At 35.0% G+C, this 13,313-nt stretch overlaps 1 protein-coding gene across 6 annotated transcripts in view; it reads right to left on the minus strand.

Annotated features, from left to right (window-relative positions):
* Positions 1 to 2,708: 2,708 nt before the first annotated feature.
* Positions 2,709 to 13,313, minus strand: part of CCSER1 (coiled-coil serine rich protein 1) — a 641,644-nt gene continuing 631,039 nt past the window's right edge. For all 6 annotated transcript variants that reach the window (XR_014955187.1, XM_085579114.1, XM_085579113.1 and 3 more), the window contains one exon: positions 2,709 to 11,332. Coding sequence is in view for 5 of the 6 variants with exons in the window: in XM_085579114.1 (XP_085435240.1) it covers positions 10,847 to 11,332 (486 nt within the window). In the remaining variant the exon portion in view is untranslated. The remainder of the gene's footprint in view (positions 11,333 to 13,313) is intronic.

The following is a 13,313-nucleotide window of genomic DNA, read 5'->3' on the forward strand; positions in this document are numbered from 1 at the left end:
TAACAAAATAAGGGATTAAACAAAACCCAACATTATTTAATGGGTGCAAAACCACTGAACTCCACAGCATAACCACCTCCACTTAAATATTTCAGAACACTAAACCATAGGAATGCATGACCTTGCCAAAGCACTTCTTCAGCTAGTTGCTTGTAGTATCTTGCATACATAGAAATCTTGAATTTGTGCATTTAAATCAAGTAAATGTCCTAAAGTAATACAGTCTTAAACCAAATTAAGCAAACAACAAAATATCCACATAAATAAGATTAAGCTGCTCACAAGCCTTTACATTGTCCTACTCCAAGATACACTGCCACTACTTTTTTCTGGGTGCTACCCACCCTAAACACCTGCTACTGATAATGGTGATAACTGCCTTCCCCCCCTCCCTTACCTTTTGAGGCCTGGTAATTATCTCATCACCTGGGAATTAAACAATGCACAGGTGGAACTCAGTTCCTAATGTTCCCAGTGTTTTAAAGGGGGATATTAGACAGGCATTATAGTTAGGATCGTTAGGAATACAGATAGAAATTTGTAATAAAGGGAAATATGAGAAAAGGAAAACAGTGAAGGTTCAAAGGAGGAATGGATTAAAATAACTGAGATAATTTAGAGCAGTATGTGCATCTAGCCAGTGCTGCTAGCAGGGCTGGAATACAGCATCCTAGAGGTAGATGCTGATTCCTCTGACACTACTCTGCATAACATCAGTGTGCTTGCAGGAATGCTGCATGGAGATGTAATTATGTTTGCTTCTACTTTGACTTGCACTCAGTCACTGTATGCAATATTTTTTTGAATGACATTTAATGCTTAGAAAAAGTTTTTCACATTTGTCATTGAGTGAAATCGAGCTATGCTGATTATTAATATTCTTCCAACACTTGAAAAATCAGAGATAAATTTCTTTTAATTTCATATTAGTATTTTTTTCAATCTGAAACTATGTTTAAGGTTTAGCTCATTCTCTGATAGGCAGTTTTTCTAAAGCAACAACATTCATATTTTTTTGAGATATCCCAACATAAAATATTATTAATACATACAAACTAATTGAGGAATTACTTTGCTGTCTGATGAATATTGCTTCACTCTCAGTCATCAGTAGCTTTTGGGGTATTTTTGTGATAGTGAATAAATTGCTGTCCTGCTGTTTCATAAAAGAAGAGAACACTTTACAAAGAAGTAAGAAAACTTATATAATGTTTTCTTTGAAATTGTCAGGCCCTTTAAAGCCCATCACAACACAAAGACTAAGCTGTCTGTTATTTTGGACACACTCAAGTTTCACAGGAGTGACGTGGGAAAGCTGCCTTAGCTCGCAAGCATTTTGCATAACCTGTGCTAATTTCAGGGATCTTCCATTTTCCAGCACTTGCATCTAATTTCATGTTTCTTCAGCTTCATTTAGTAGAAGGCTGATAATACAGTAACTTAAATTCACAGAAAAATATCAGATTAAAAACTTTTCTACTATGTCAGCTTTATTTTTCCTTAGAAGATTATATATAAAGTCAAATAACCCATTAAGCTTCATATTCCTGCCAGGGATCCAAATGCTACAAAGAATTCCTATAAACAGCACTGAAATGGAGCAGCTATTCTAGAGTGGATAGCAACAGGAAGAACCAGCTTAGAGGGACATATATTTTAAACAGTATTACTGAAAGAGTAGTAGGCATCTAAGTACTGTGAAATGAGCTGCAGCCATTTCTGGATGAAGAATTGGAAGCTGAGCTGAGGCTTTCAAAGCAGGCACTGAAAATCATGCACTGGTAGTAATGTAAGGAAAACCCCAAACAAACCCAAACCAATAACCAGAACCTCTCCTAAGAAATAAACCTCTTGGTCTGAGAATGCAGCCCATAACAATCATTTATATGCAGGGAAAAGCTGAAATGGAACTCTGTTATGACACAATGAGCAATCACTTTGGTCTTCTTTACTTGTTTTATTTATATACTGCGGTTAGTGAAGACAAATACTTTACAGCCTTACAAATGTGAAAGTTTGCTTATTTTTTATATATTTGAATTAAAGTAATATGAATGATTTTGGCCTTTGAAGGTGAAGATGTATCATTTAGATAGACTATGGAGAAAATGAAGCTAAGAGGAGGAGTGCTTTATAATATCCTTAGATGCAAACTAGGATGGACAACACAAAAATACACACTGTTTTGTTGTAAAATACTGTAAAAGCAAAAGAATATAGTGGAACAAGATGCCAAAGAGAAGAAAACCAAAATGAAAGCCTAATTTTATTTATGGAAATTACTATTTTCATGCTAAGAACAATTGAGAAGTGGAGAAGGGAATTGAGAAATATTTTGTAATCAAAATTATTTGGACACTCAGGAAATAATGTAACAAGGAATTTGCAAAATACCAAGGCAGATATTTTTTCCCCTGTAAAACAGTAGAATCTTTGTATATAACCTTTAAATTTTAGAATGGTCTTCACAGGTGTTTGTACTTTATTATTAGCACAGTATCAAATATCTTCAACCTAGAGTTCTCATTAAGCAATTAAAGAACCTCAAGAAAAAATGATACATTTCTTGATTGTGACAGATTTCTAATAGCATTAAGCCATAAAAGAATTAGGGTTTATTACAGTGTAATATGTATTTCCCAGCAAAATTATGAAGAAATGTCAAAGAAATATGAGCTATTTCAAAGACAAAATCAACACCAACAGGCTCATCTTGGAACACAGTATTTTTATTAGGAAATAATATTTCAGCAGCATGAAAAGAAAAAAACTGTCAGAGCCCTTTATGTTAATTTCAAATATGGAAATATATGAATGTGAACCTTTACAATAAGGTTTAAAGTTAAAAGTCTGTACAAATATTCAAAAATAATATTTCTTTCCATAAACATAGAAGGAAAAATAATGCCAACCAAAACCAGGAACAAACAAACGACAATTAAATAATACCAATACAATCCCACAGAATTGTTTTACAAACTGTCATAACTCATCAGAGTAATCTGCAAAAATTATTTACTCAATAATCTGATTTTAAAAATCAACAGTGTTTTCACCTAAAGGCTACATATCTGTTTTTAGTCAGTGCAAAATGACTGAATTTGAAACAATCAGATTCTTACTGCACAGGAGTTACAAAACCTCAAAATAATTTAAAAAAACGCAGAAAATAAATTCAGAGGATGTGTAGCGCAAAAGTCAAAGGTTAGGGTTACGCCTTGGCAATTCTTAAATATTACAAAGTATTTGCCTGTTACATAAGAATGAGTTTAAACAATTCATGGCTTTGTAGAGTAAAACCATTAAAATCACTAATGAATTTGTTTAATCAGAATTTAGATACATTTTACAGTTCTCTTTTCAGACCATACCTTGAGGCAAATACCTTCACTATTTCAAATTCTGTTTCAAGTTGATTTTTAAGTATGTTATCTTTTAGCAAAAATATTCTCATTTCTTTCCTTGTTACCATCTAAATCAGCAAAGTGATCCTGGACTGACTGGAGTGTGTTCAGTGAAAAAGCTTTACTTTGTCTCCCACAGAACTTTATTCTTCCACACTCTTCAACAGTGCATTACTTATACTTGACCTTCAAGTTAATGTTTTCCCATCTGTGTTGTTCTTTTAAAGTCTCTAATTTAAGTAATCTCTACAGTATTGCCAATTATATTTAAAAAAAAAATCAGAACTATATAACAAATAGCCTTGCTGTGTACTGTCATTAAAATTAAATGGATATTTAGTAGCACAGAATAGAAAATTCAGTGTCTTATTAGCTATTCAATTTTTATATTGGTCAGTAGTAGAAATGATGAGATAAAATTTCCAATTTTAATACATGAAACAGAAGCTTTTGTTTACAGAAAAATGCCCAAAACTCTCTAATTGCCCTCAGCAGTATTAAATAACATATTTTCAAAAATAGACAGAATTTTAATCAATTTTTAAAATTAAAGTTTTAATTTTCCAAAAACCAGTTTAAAATTCACATAGGCAAAGCTGCTTGTGGGGATGTTTATATAAAGGTTTTCTCACAAGATCCCTTATTCCTTATTGGAAAGGAGAACCAAAACTGTGACCCTGTTAACCAAGTGCAGCTCTTGATGTAGGGTCATGGTCATGACTCTCTTCAATGTTTTCTCCTTGTTGCCCAACATAAGGGCATTACCACAGCTGCATGAAATAAAATTACATAAAACTGCCCCAGATAGTTAGAGAAGACTGTACAAAGTGGAAGACTTTGGAGATAGAATATGTTAATTTATTCTTTTTGTCTGAATTGTTTCTATGTTACAATGTAAATTGTACTGTTCCACTTACACTTATCCTTCAGATAAAGATAATACCCTGGTAATAAAAGGATGTCAATTCACTCAGATGCTGTTTGATCAAATTATAGAAGTACCCTCAGCCATACTTTGGAGTGTTACACAACCATTTTATCTCATTTCTTGTTATTCCAATACATTTACTTCATAAATATACTACTTCAGTGTTATTTCACAGCAAATGGCTGCACCACCAGCCCTGGAACAGAAAAAGAGCTATTAATCTGTCAGCCTTCACCCTTCCATTAGACTTTTCTGAGCAACAAAACATCTGTTCTCCTCCTACACAGATTTTTTTTATATCCTGTTGATCCTCTTGCTTAAAACACATCAGATGCATCACTGATTAAGGACTTTGATTGCTTATATTCTCCTGGCAATATTGGTCATCTCTCCAAATATTCTGAAGAGCATGTACTAAAAGATTTTTTTTCATTCTTAATCATGGAAAACAAACAGATTTTCTTTAAAAATAAAATAATATTTTGGCAAAAAAACCCTAATGGTATAGCTGTATGAGTAACTTTAGTATGAAGGCTGTTTCTTGACTTTTCTACTTATGTGGAGTGTTTGAAAAGTAGTTATATTTAGATATAAGTAAAAATACTTTTTATGCATGATACCGCTCAAACAATAAACATGAATGATATTGTTAATGTCAGAAAAAAATATTAATTTGGGTGTTAGCTTTTTAAAGAAGAGGGATTTGACAATTTTATGGGATTGCTTACATGCTTAAATTTAAGTAGAGAATTCTGAACCCTGTTGAAATCAAGTTCAGGTTAGAAAAAAATAAAATTCCTTGTGTAATTCATATGAAACCATTATATAAAGTGCATTGACATAAAATAGAAAATTAAAATAAGTTAAAATTCTACTACTACTGTTGATACCCATATGCATTGTAAAACTACATTATTAGGGCCTTTTCAATGAGACAAAAAGCAGAGTCAAACCTGGCAATGTATTTGTCTATGTAGGTGCCTAAATAAGTCTGACAATTGTTGAGTAGATGTAAATCAGCTGTGACCAGCAGCCTACCCAGATGGGCAAGGGATATTTTCTGTGAATGCACTACCCCAGCAGCACAGCAGTTCTGGGGGAAAATATTAAAATATTTTAAGAATGAGATATTTTAAATAAAATAATAAAAAAAAAAATCCAGTGGAGCCTTCTCATAGCAGAAACAACACTGTGGTGCAGCCTGTCTCACAGAGTCATTGTAACTCCATACCTAAGGGAAATGTTCCTGAAATCCAGAGAGACAGAAAGGATCATGATAAGAATATAAGGAGACAGTATTTGCCCACTAGAAAAATCTTCTCAGTGGAGTATTTTCTGTTCAACAACCTCTACGTGGATGTAGAAACCAAACAGAGGTGATATTTACCACCTCCACAACAGCCCTCCCTGTGTGTTTCAAGTACTGGATTGATAGCAAACAAAACCCCAGAACCAGAGGTAATGACTTCCAGTTAATGAAGGAAACAAAAACAACAAATCCAAAATATTTCACAGCTGTATGGAATGCAAGTGACAGCTGTGGCTAGTGAGAATCACAGATTTACGGGAAACATACGCTGATAAAAGTTTTTCTTTTCCTTTTTTATTTTCTTGTCTTTAGATACAGAGAGATAAATTTTAAGTGTATTTTAAAATAAAAATTAACCACAAAATCTTTCCAAAATACTTCAATAAGTAAGTTTTTTTTCTACTGACTTTGCAACAACTAAAGATCCTTGAAGAAAGATAATTAAATCCAGATAGTTCTTCTACATTGAAAATACATTGCAAATGTCAAGCCCCTCAGGGAGGAGGACATATCCAATGTCTTTATACTTTGAGGAGTTGGAATTATATCCATTACAGTGGATAAACTCTCACATCCTAGGTAGATCACCAGTGAGCAAACAAGTTCCAAACAGAACTTACAAGGTTAAAACCAGCACATGGCCTTTTTATCTCAAAAACAACAACAACAACAACAACAACAACAAAAACCAATAACCTAGCAAGGTGTGTTCTGCAGTTGCTGAAATTTCCATATAATTTTAGAAGAGCCTTATATGGGATATTTTAAAGTAAATTCCACTTAAAGACAGTTGTCTGCATGATTTGAGACTGTTCTGAGGAATCGCTGTCAGCTTCTTGCTGGCTGAAGAACACTAAAATACATCCTGGAAAGAATGTTGTGTGTTTCTTCCAGCTGGGAGAAGACCTCCATGGACACTTTAAATATAATTTCTCACACTGTAGTCCCTGCTTTGTCTAGAGCAAACTTTAAACAGCAAACTCTCCGTCCAAAAAAATCATTGGAGTGACAGTAGTAGAGGCCATAGAACATATTTCATTACTCCACTCATATACAGAAGTTCCCAATATCTTGACAAACTTGCCAAATTGACAAACATCTGTGAGAAGACTCCCCTGTATTTTTTTCTCCAGGTATTTATTTCAAGATTTTGCATTTTGTTAGATGTTACTCTATCTAATTCATTAGTGGACTGTGTAGATGTACAAAGGGGTTTGCAGGGTTTTTTTGCTTTTGAATGTGAAGGGGAAAAAGAAGTGCATTCACCATAGATCATGATCTGATGTTTTTTTTAGATTAAATATTTTCTTGTCTTTTTTGTGAACCAGGAAAGATTTTCAGATTTAGAGATCTCCTGTGCATAAACTGAGACTAGATGGATTAAAGGCCACAATCCCAATTATCAGTGACTTAACTTGGTAGAACCTAATGGAAGTCAGTGTCATACCAATCAAACCAGTGGAGATAGTGAACAACTCTCAGGGCATGTAAAGTACAGTACTGATTTGCAAACACCTTACTTTTATTAGTGCGAAAAGTATACTGTGTATTTAACAGTATAAAGTGAATCAGCATAGACAGAAATCATTACTCCCAAACTGGCTTTTTGGAAAAAGAAAACCACCAATTTTTATTGGCAATGAACCTGTAATGACTGGAATGAACCTGTAGGACAAACATGAACATTTTGGTAAGCTTTCAAATGCTTATCTAAACATCATTTGAGCATCTTACTCTGGATATACACCCTTTCACAGTTTCCAGAAAAAAAGCCACATAAGGAAAGCCCTTCTAACATTTATGTGGAGGTGTGTGGAACAAAAAACAGTTAGAGCGTGGACTGAAGTAAAGGCATCTATTCTGGCTGTTTCATTTTACATACAGAGGGCTGGCATGCCTGGAAAGGTGACAGAAATTTATGTTGCTGGATGCTTTCAGAATCTGCTAAATAGTCTAAATAGAGGAGAGCTTTGTAGCAAGGTTTCTTTTTCCAGTACGCACAAGCACACAGCTTGAGCTTCATCTACATGCACAAGGTATACAAAAAAACCCTTTCCACTGCTCTGAAAGTCAAACATAAAAACAGTATTGGACAAATGTTTTCCTTACACCTCAAGAACTTATGACCAGGGCTGGCCGTCACATTTATTGTATCTTATGAACATGTCCTAGTCAGAGGAAGTCTAAAGATGATGACAAACACATTTCAGGTGTGATTCTGGTAAATTATTAAAAAAAATATTTAGGGCACAGATCTTTAGTTTCTTTTGCCAAGTGACTGTTATAAGGAAGTGGGACAGACACTGTTGCAAGTGGAAACAGTTTTTCTTCAGGGATTTCCTCCTCCTTAAAATGCCCTCTCTCACACTGAAAGACATGGAACTAACAAGTAATTTTAAGCAGAAACTTTGCAGTTACACCTTGTTGTACAGAAAGAGAAAAAAAAAAAAAAGAAAGAAAGGAAGATAGGTATATCCATGGATAAAAATAATAAATGCCTTTTCCCCCTGGTGTCATGTCTTTGGATATGTACAGCCTTGGAGAAATGTATAAATCATTTTGCACATGGAACTCTTAAAAAACTAGAGATTTTTTACAAAGGATTCAATTCACTGTAAGAATGTCCAAATGCTGTTGCTTTTTGATTTCCTATATACACAAGAGGACCAAAGAAAGGACCTCTTTTACAGTTACTGCTGCACTGTACATTAACATGTGGCTAATACCCTTCTCTGGGTGAGATTTACACTTAGCATTACAAATAACATAGCAATGCTGAAAAACTGATACAAAACAGCTTCAAGATGACACTTAAAAAATATCCCTCACTTTTGTTGAACTGTTTTTTTCCAGTTTTTTAAAGTTTCAGCTCTATAAAAGATTCTCCAAGAAAATAGTAACATTTGAAATGCTATTTTTGAAGTTCATAGATTATTTTTTTTAAATAAAGTGAAATCCGAAAGTTCATTTTCCCAGGAAAAAAAACAACTATAGATACAGTACATAACCTAAAACTGAAGAAGGTATTGGTTTGTTTTGTTTTGTTTTTTAACATAGTACATAATACATTTATACCCTAGAAAAAACTTCCTTAATTACAGTGTCTGTTTAATTTATTTACAGATCTGAAATTGAATTGTATACATCAGCTCTTGAGATGAGCAATACTTAAATGAATTGATAGTAAGGATTAATTGTCCTTTCAATCTACCATGACTTTAAGATATTGCTAAGAAGAAGAAGAAGAGATTCTGAGTAGAGAAATTATCTTATTAACTTGTTTGGTAGACTTTAAATTATGAGTTTCTATGCAGGACTGGGAGTCTTGAATAGCCACAGTTAATTCGGTAAAGCTGTGTTTGCAATTTTTGCACATTCTGTTTTGGCAGTAGCAATGCACACATGAACATGAAGAATTTTGGCAAATGTTTGTCTTGGTTCTTATGTATCCATCTCTGGATACCCAAAATTATGACTACAGAATATTTAGACAAAACCTGCTCTCTTCAATATCAGATAGTGTAATAAATTCTGCTCTAATAAAAATAAAATGCTCGAATAAAAATAAAATAAATTAAATAGAAGCCTAAAATTTATGACTTCTGAAATTACTTTACAGAATATCTGCCAAGATAATGGTTTATTTTTTCCCTTAGTTTAAGCAAGACTTGTTAATACAATTTCCTTATATTAATACAAATATTAAGTAATGCAGCAGATACATTTAACACTAGGTAAAATTTTGTCTTCATTTAATATACTCTATGTGACTTAACTTTTACAAGTTTCAGATTTTTAGTGGCTACATAAGCTTTATTTTTCATTATATGCTTATCTGTTAAGTCACAATGGCTTGTTTCTGTGTGTGAGAATGTGCTGCACCCTTGTCCTTCCTTATTAATCACCAGCTAAAGAGAGAAGTGACTCGTCTCAGATCTGCCTCAATCATACTTAAATGTGCCAAATTATTTTTAAACTACTAACTGCATGTGCCATTACAACTCAAACAGATTACCCTGCAACAGAGAGGTTGTAAACCAAGTGTCATGTTTCACATATGCCACATATTTGGAGTAACTGAGCCCCCATACCTCTGAGAGGGGAAAACCAGATCTTCTGCAACCGACAGGTCTCCAGGTTCTGTGGCATGGTCAGATGATTTCATACTCCTGTGCGACCAGGCAATAAATTAATCTCGCTTGTCTGTAACTTGTCAAGACTAACAAACCCACTGAGCTGGTGTAAACCAACAGGTCCTTAAGTGCAGATGATACAGCCCACAGAAATTATGACTGATGCAGGTTGTTCAACCTGGGTAATAAGATGATTTCTCTTACTTTAGGCTTTCACACATTTTTGGTTTGGGAAGGGGAATGAAATTATAGGATGAATTACACAGCAGAATGTCACACTGCATCATGACTGCTACAGTACCTGTAAAGCACAAAGATCACCACAATTTGACATGCCCTCATAGAACAGAAACACTCAGAGAAATGTAGTTAAATAGAAGTGTGAAGAGGGAAGGGAAGGTTGAGGAAACAAGCTGACATCCTCAGTCTGGGGCCCAATTTACTGACTCAAATACCTGGCAACTTTCTATGAGCCTGTTAGAGGAAAATCAATCACTGCCTCCATGAGTGAATGAGGCACTCATGAAACAAATACAGCAGGAAGTGGTAACACTCTCTAAATTACCAAATTTCAGTGTATTAAAAAGAAATGTGTAAAAAGAAGGTCCTTAAAGATTTCTGACTCCTTATTCCCCTAATCTCTATGAAATTCAAGAGGGTTTACTAATTACTTATCTATTTATTCCTCACATCTACTTTAACAGTAATATTATTAAACATACAGGTTTCATTAAAGATCATCTTCTAGAACTTCAGGGAATGATAATGACATACAGAGGGGTAAAATATATTTAGCCAATATTGGACTAGCAGTGCCAGCCAAATGGTTCCATTTATTAAAGTCATGGTGAATTCTGCATGACAAATCAGCCCAGTTATTTAACAATCTTGTTCATCCTTTTGCCTCAGTCCAAGGTGGGAAAATATGGAACTTACAGACAAAGTTAAATTTTTATTTTATTTTTTTTTCACATGAAAGTAGCAGCAGATGAGAACTGAAGACAGAGCTCTAGATGAGCTTACATCCCTCTTTAATCAACCTTCCTTCCATGGCAAGAAAATAAGCACCTTGTTAACCATCTTGTTGACCTAAAGTCTGCAGCTCTGACGTGTGTAAATTGTGGTGGAGGAAAACGTTTTTTCTGCTGTACATGTGTAAAGAGATGGGTCCCCTGGGGGGCTGTCCCAGTCTCCCTGTGAAGGTGGTGTGCTGCCGAGGCACAGCACTTTGGTCTTTTGGAGTTCCTGAGAACATGGGGCAGTTGTCGGCCTTGTATGCTGGCTTTGCTGAGCTGGGGGCTGTGACAGCCAAACCGTTCTGGGTGGCCTCTGAGGCCAGGCTTCCGTATGAGCCTCGGGTGTGCTTGATGGCTTCCACAATCTCCTTCTCCTTCAGGAGGCTGCTCAGACACAAATTAGACAGCTGACAGCTCTTGCTTTCATACGCTGCTGCTTGGTTGCCTGGTGGGTGTCTAAAAGGGTCCTCGGTGGGAGTAAGTGCTGACTTTCTGTCCCTTGTGCTGAGATTTTGGCTCACCATTCTGATTGGATATGTAGTCTAGGGAAACAAAAGAAGACAAAACAAAAAGTATTAGTAATAGAACACAGTAGAGAAATGGTGTGGAGTACATAAACCACTCCTCACTACACATGAACAGCACACGGGTCTGGCAGATTAAAATGAAAGACGATTCCAATTGATGGCAAAACTTCCAAAACTTAATTCACATTTAACAGCACTGGGATTGAAAAATGCTTGTTACAGGTAATTACTTGGGCATTTTCCTTAAAAAATAGTTTAAATCAAAGGAGGATTTTTTTCCGGAATGTAATAAATGGATAAGGAGTTTCCATGAATTGTAAGCAGATTTTCAAAAGCATTTCACATAATGAAACAAAGAGAATTTTGATCACACAGAGTTCAACACTTAATACTCTCAAATCCTTACAAAATATAAAGAACATATTTTATAAACATCTTCATGCCTTGATTAAGCTCAGAACATGTTCAATTTTCACTGTCCTTTGAATTGAGGTGTTTTGCTATGTATTTACAAGTCAAATACATGCTACAGAAAAGCACGAATTTTATTTCAGCTGCCTGGAAAAAAATACAATGTAAGAAGGATTCCAGCAAGTTACCAACTTCAGATGCTGTGCAAGCATGCGTGCACCTGATTTTGTTGAAATGATGGTAATTTATCTGTGCATGGCAAATCAGATCACTGCATGCTTCGTACTGTCCCTAGAACACCGGACTGGGGAGGAGATGACGGTACCCTTTCCTAGGGAATGGTTAAAGCTACTGGTTAATTTGAAACAAAAACACAATTTGACTCCTTACAGGTTTTCTGCAACAGAACTCTGAAAGGACACAGGAGCAGCTTCTTGACATTTACACTGACGTATGGGCTCTGATGTTGCAGAACAAAGATGAGGGAATAAAACTACTACCAAGCCTTCCAACAATATTTGGCTAAAAGTATTTCATGGTGTTTCATGATTCCACAGGAAATTCAGATATATTGTTTCAGAATGAATTGTACAACTTCACATGCATTTCTATTTTAAGCAACACAGAAGAATAATATTGTCAGTATTCATAGCTTAAATCCTTTTTTTAGTGAAGGCTAATGGTCACGATTCCATGCAGAGCCATATGCAGATTTGGGTATAAGGATTGCAGTGCATTGTAGGCATCAGAGATGATATTAAAAAAAAATTATTAGGACTGGAGCCTCATTTTTCCCCATTTTATTCAGAGCCTATTGCACACAGATTCATAAATGGGAGCAGAACACTTCTGGAAAACATTGCTTCAGTTTTTATATCTGATATCTGGTATCATTCTGGGGAGAACGTGTCTGTAATTTCAAACACTTTTCATCTATCTATCTATCTATCTATCTATCTATCTATCTATCTATCTATCTATCTATCTATTATTTCTTTCCATGCCAGTAAATATAATCTTCCTACTGGGACAATAGTCAAATTAATGCCCTGTCAAAAATCCAAGCACTTATTTTAAGGGAATGATTCAGGAGCTACTGTGTGTCACCCCGTATCTCTTACAGGAACTTCATGGTGGGACCTCGAGTCTATCCTGAACTTCGGGTTAACTCAAGTTTATCCCTCTGGACATTTATGGTCTGTAATCATCTGTTTAAGGACCTTCATTGGTGTAACCTGTACAGCCTTCTCCTCTAAGATTTTTTCACTATATTACTTTTACTTTTAGAAAAGGTCTTCCTGATGTCAAAACTGTATCTTTCTGGCTTCAAGACCCTTCCTTCTCTCTCTCTCTCTCTCTTGTGAAAATGGAGAAAGATTGCTATTTGATTTTGAATACCTGGTTATGACTTCAAAGAATGCTGTCAAGCAACCCTTTAATCCTCTTTGCTCTAGAATAAAAAAAACCCACGTTTATTTTCTCTCATAGGACTCATCTGCTAGACTCTGAGTCATTCATACTTCTCTACAGATCCCCTTCAGTAATTCCACTACTTTTTTCTTGAAGTAGAAGGCTCAGGAGTACA

The sequence above is a fragment of the Lonchura striata genome, chromosome 4, assembly GCF_050655825.1.
Source record: "Lonchura striata isolate lonStrDom1 chromosome 4, ASM5065582v1, whole genome shotgun sequence".
NCBI lineage: Eukaryota > Metazoa > Chordata > Aves > Passeriformes > Estrildidae > Lonchura > Lonchura striata.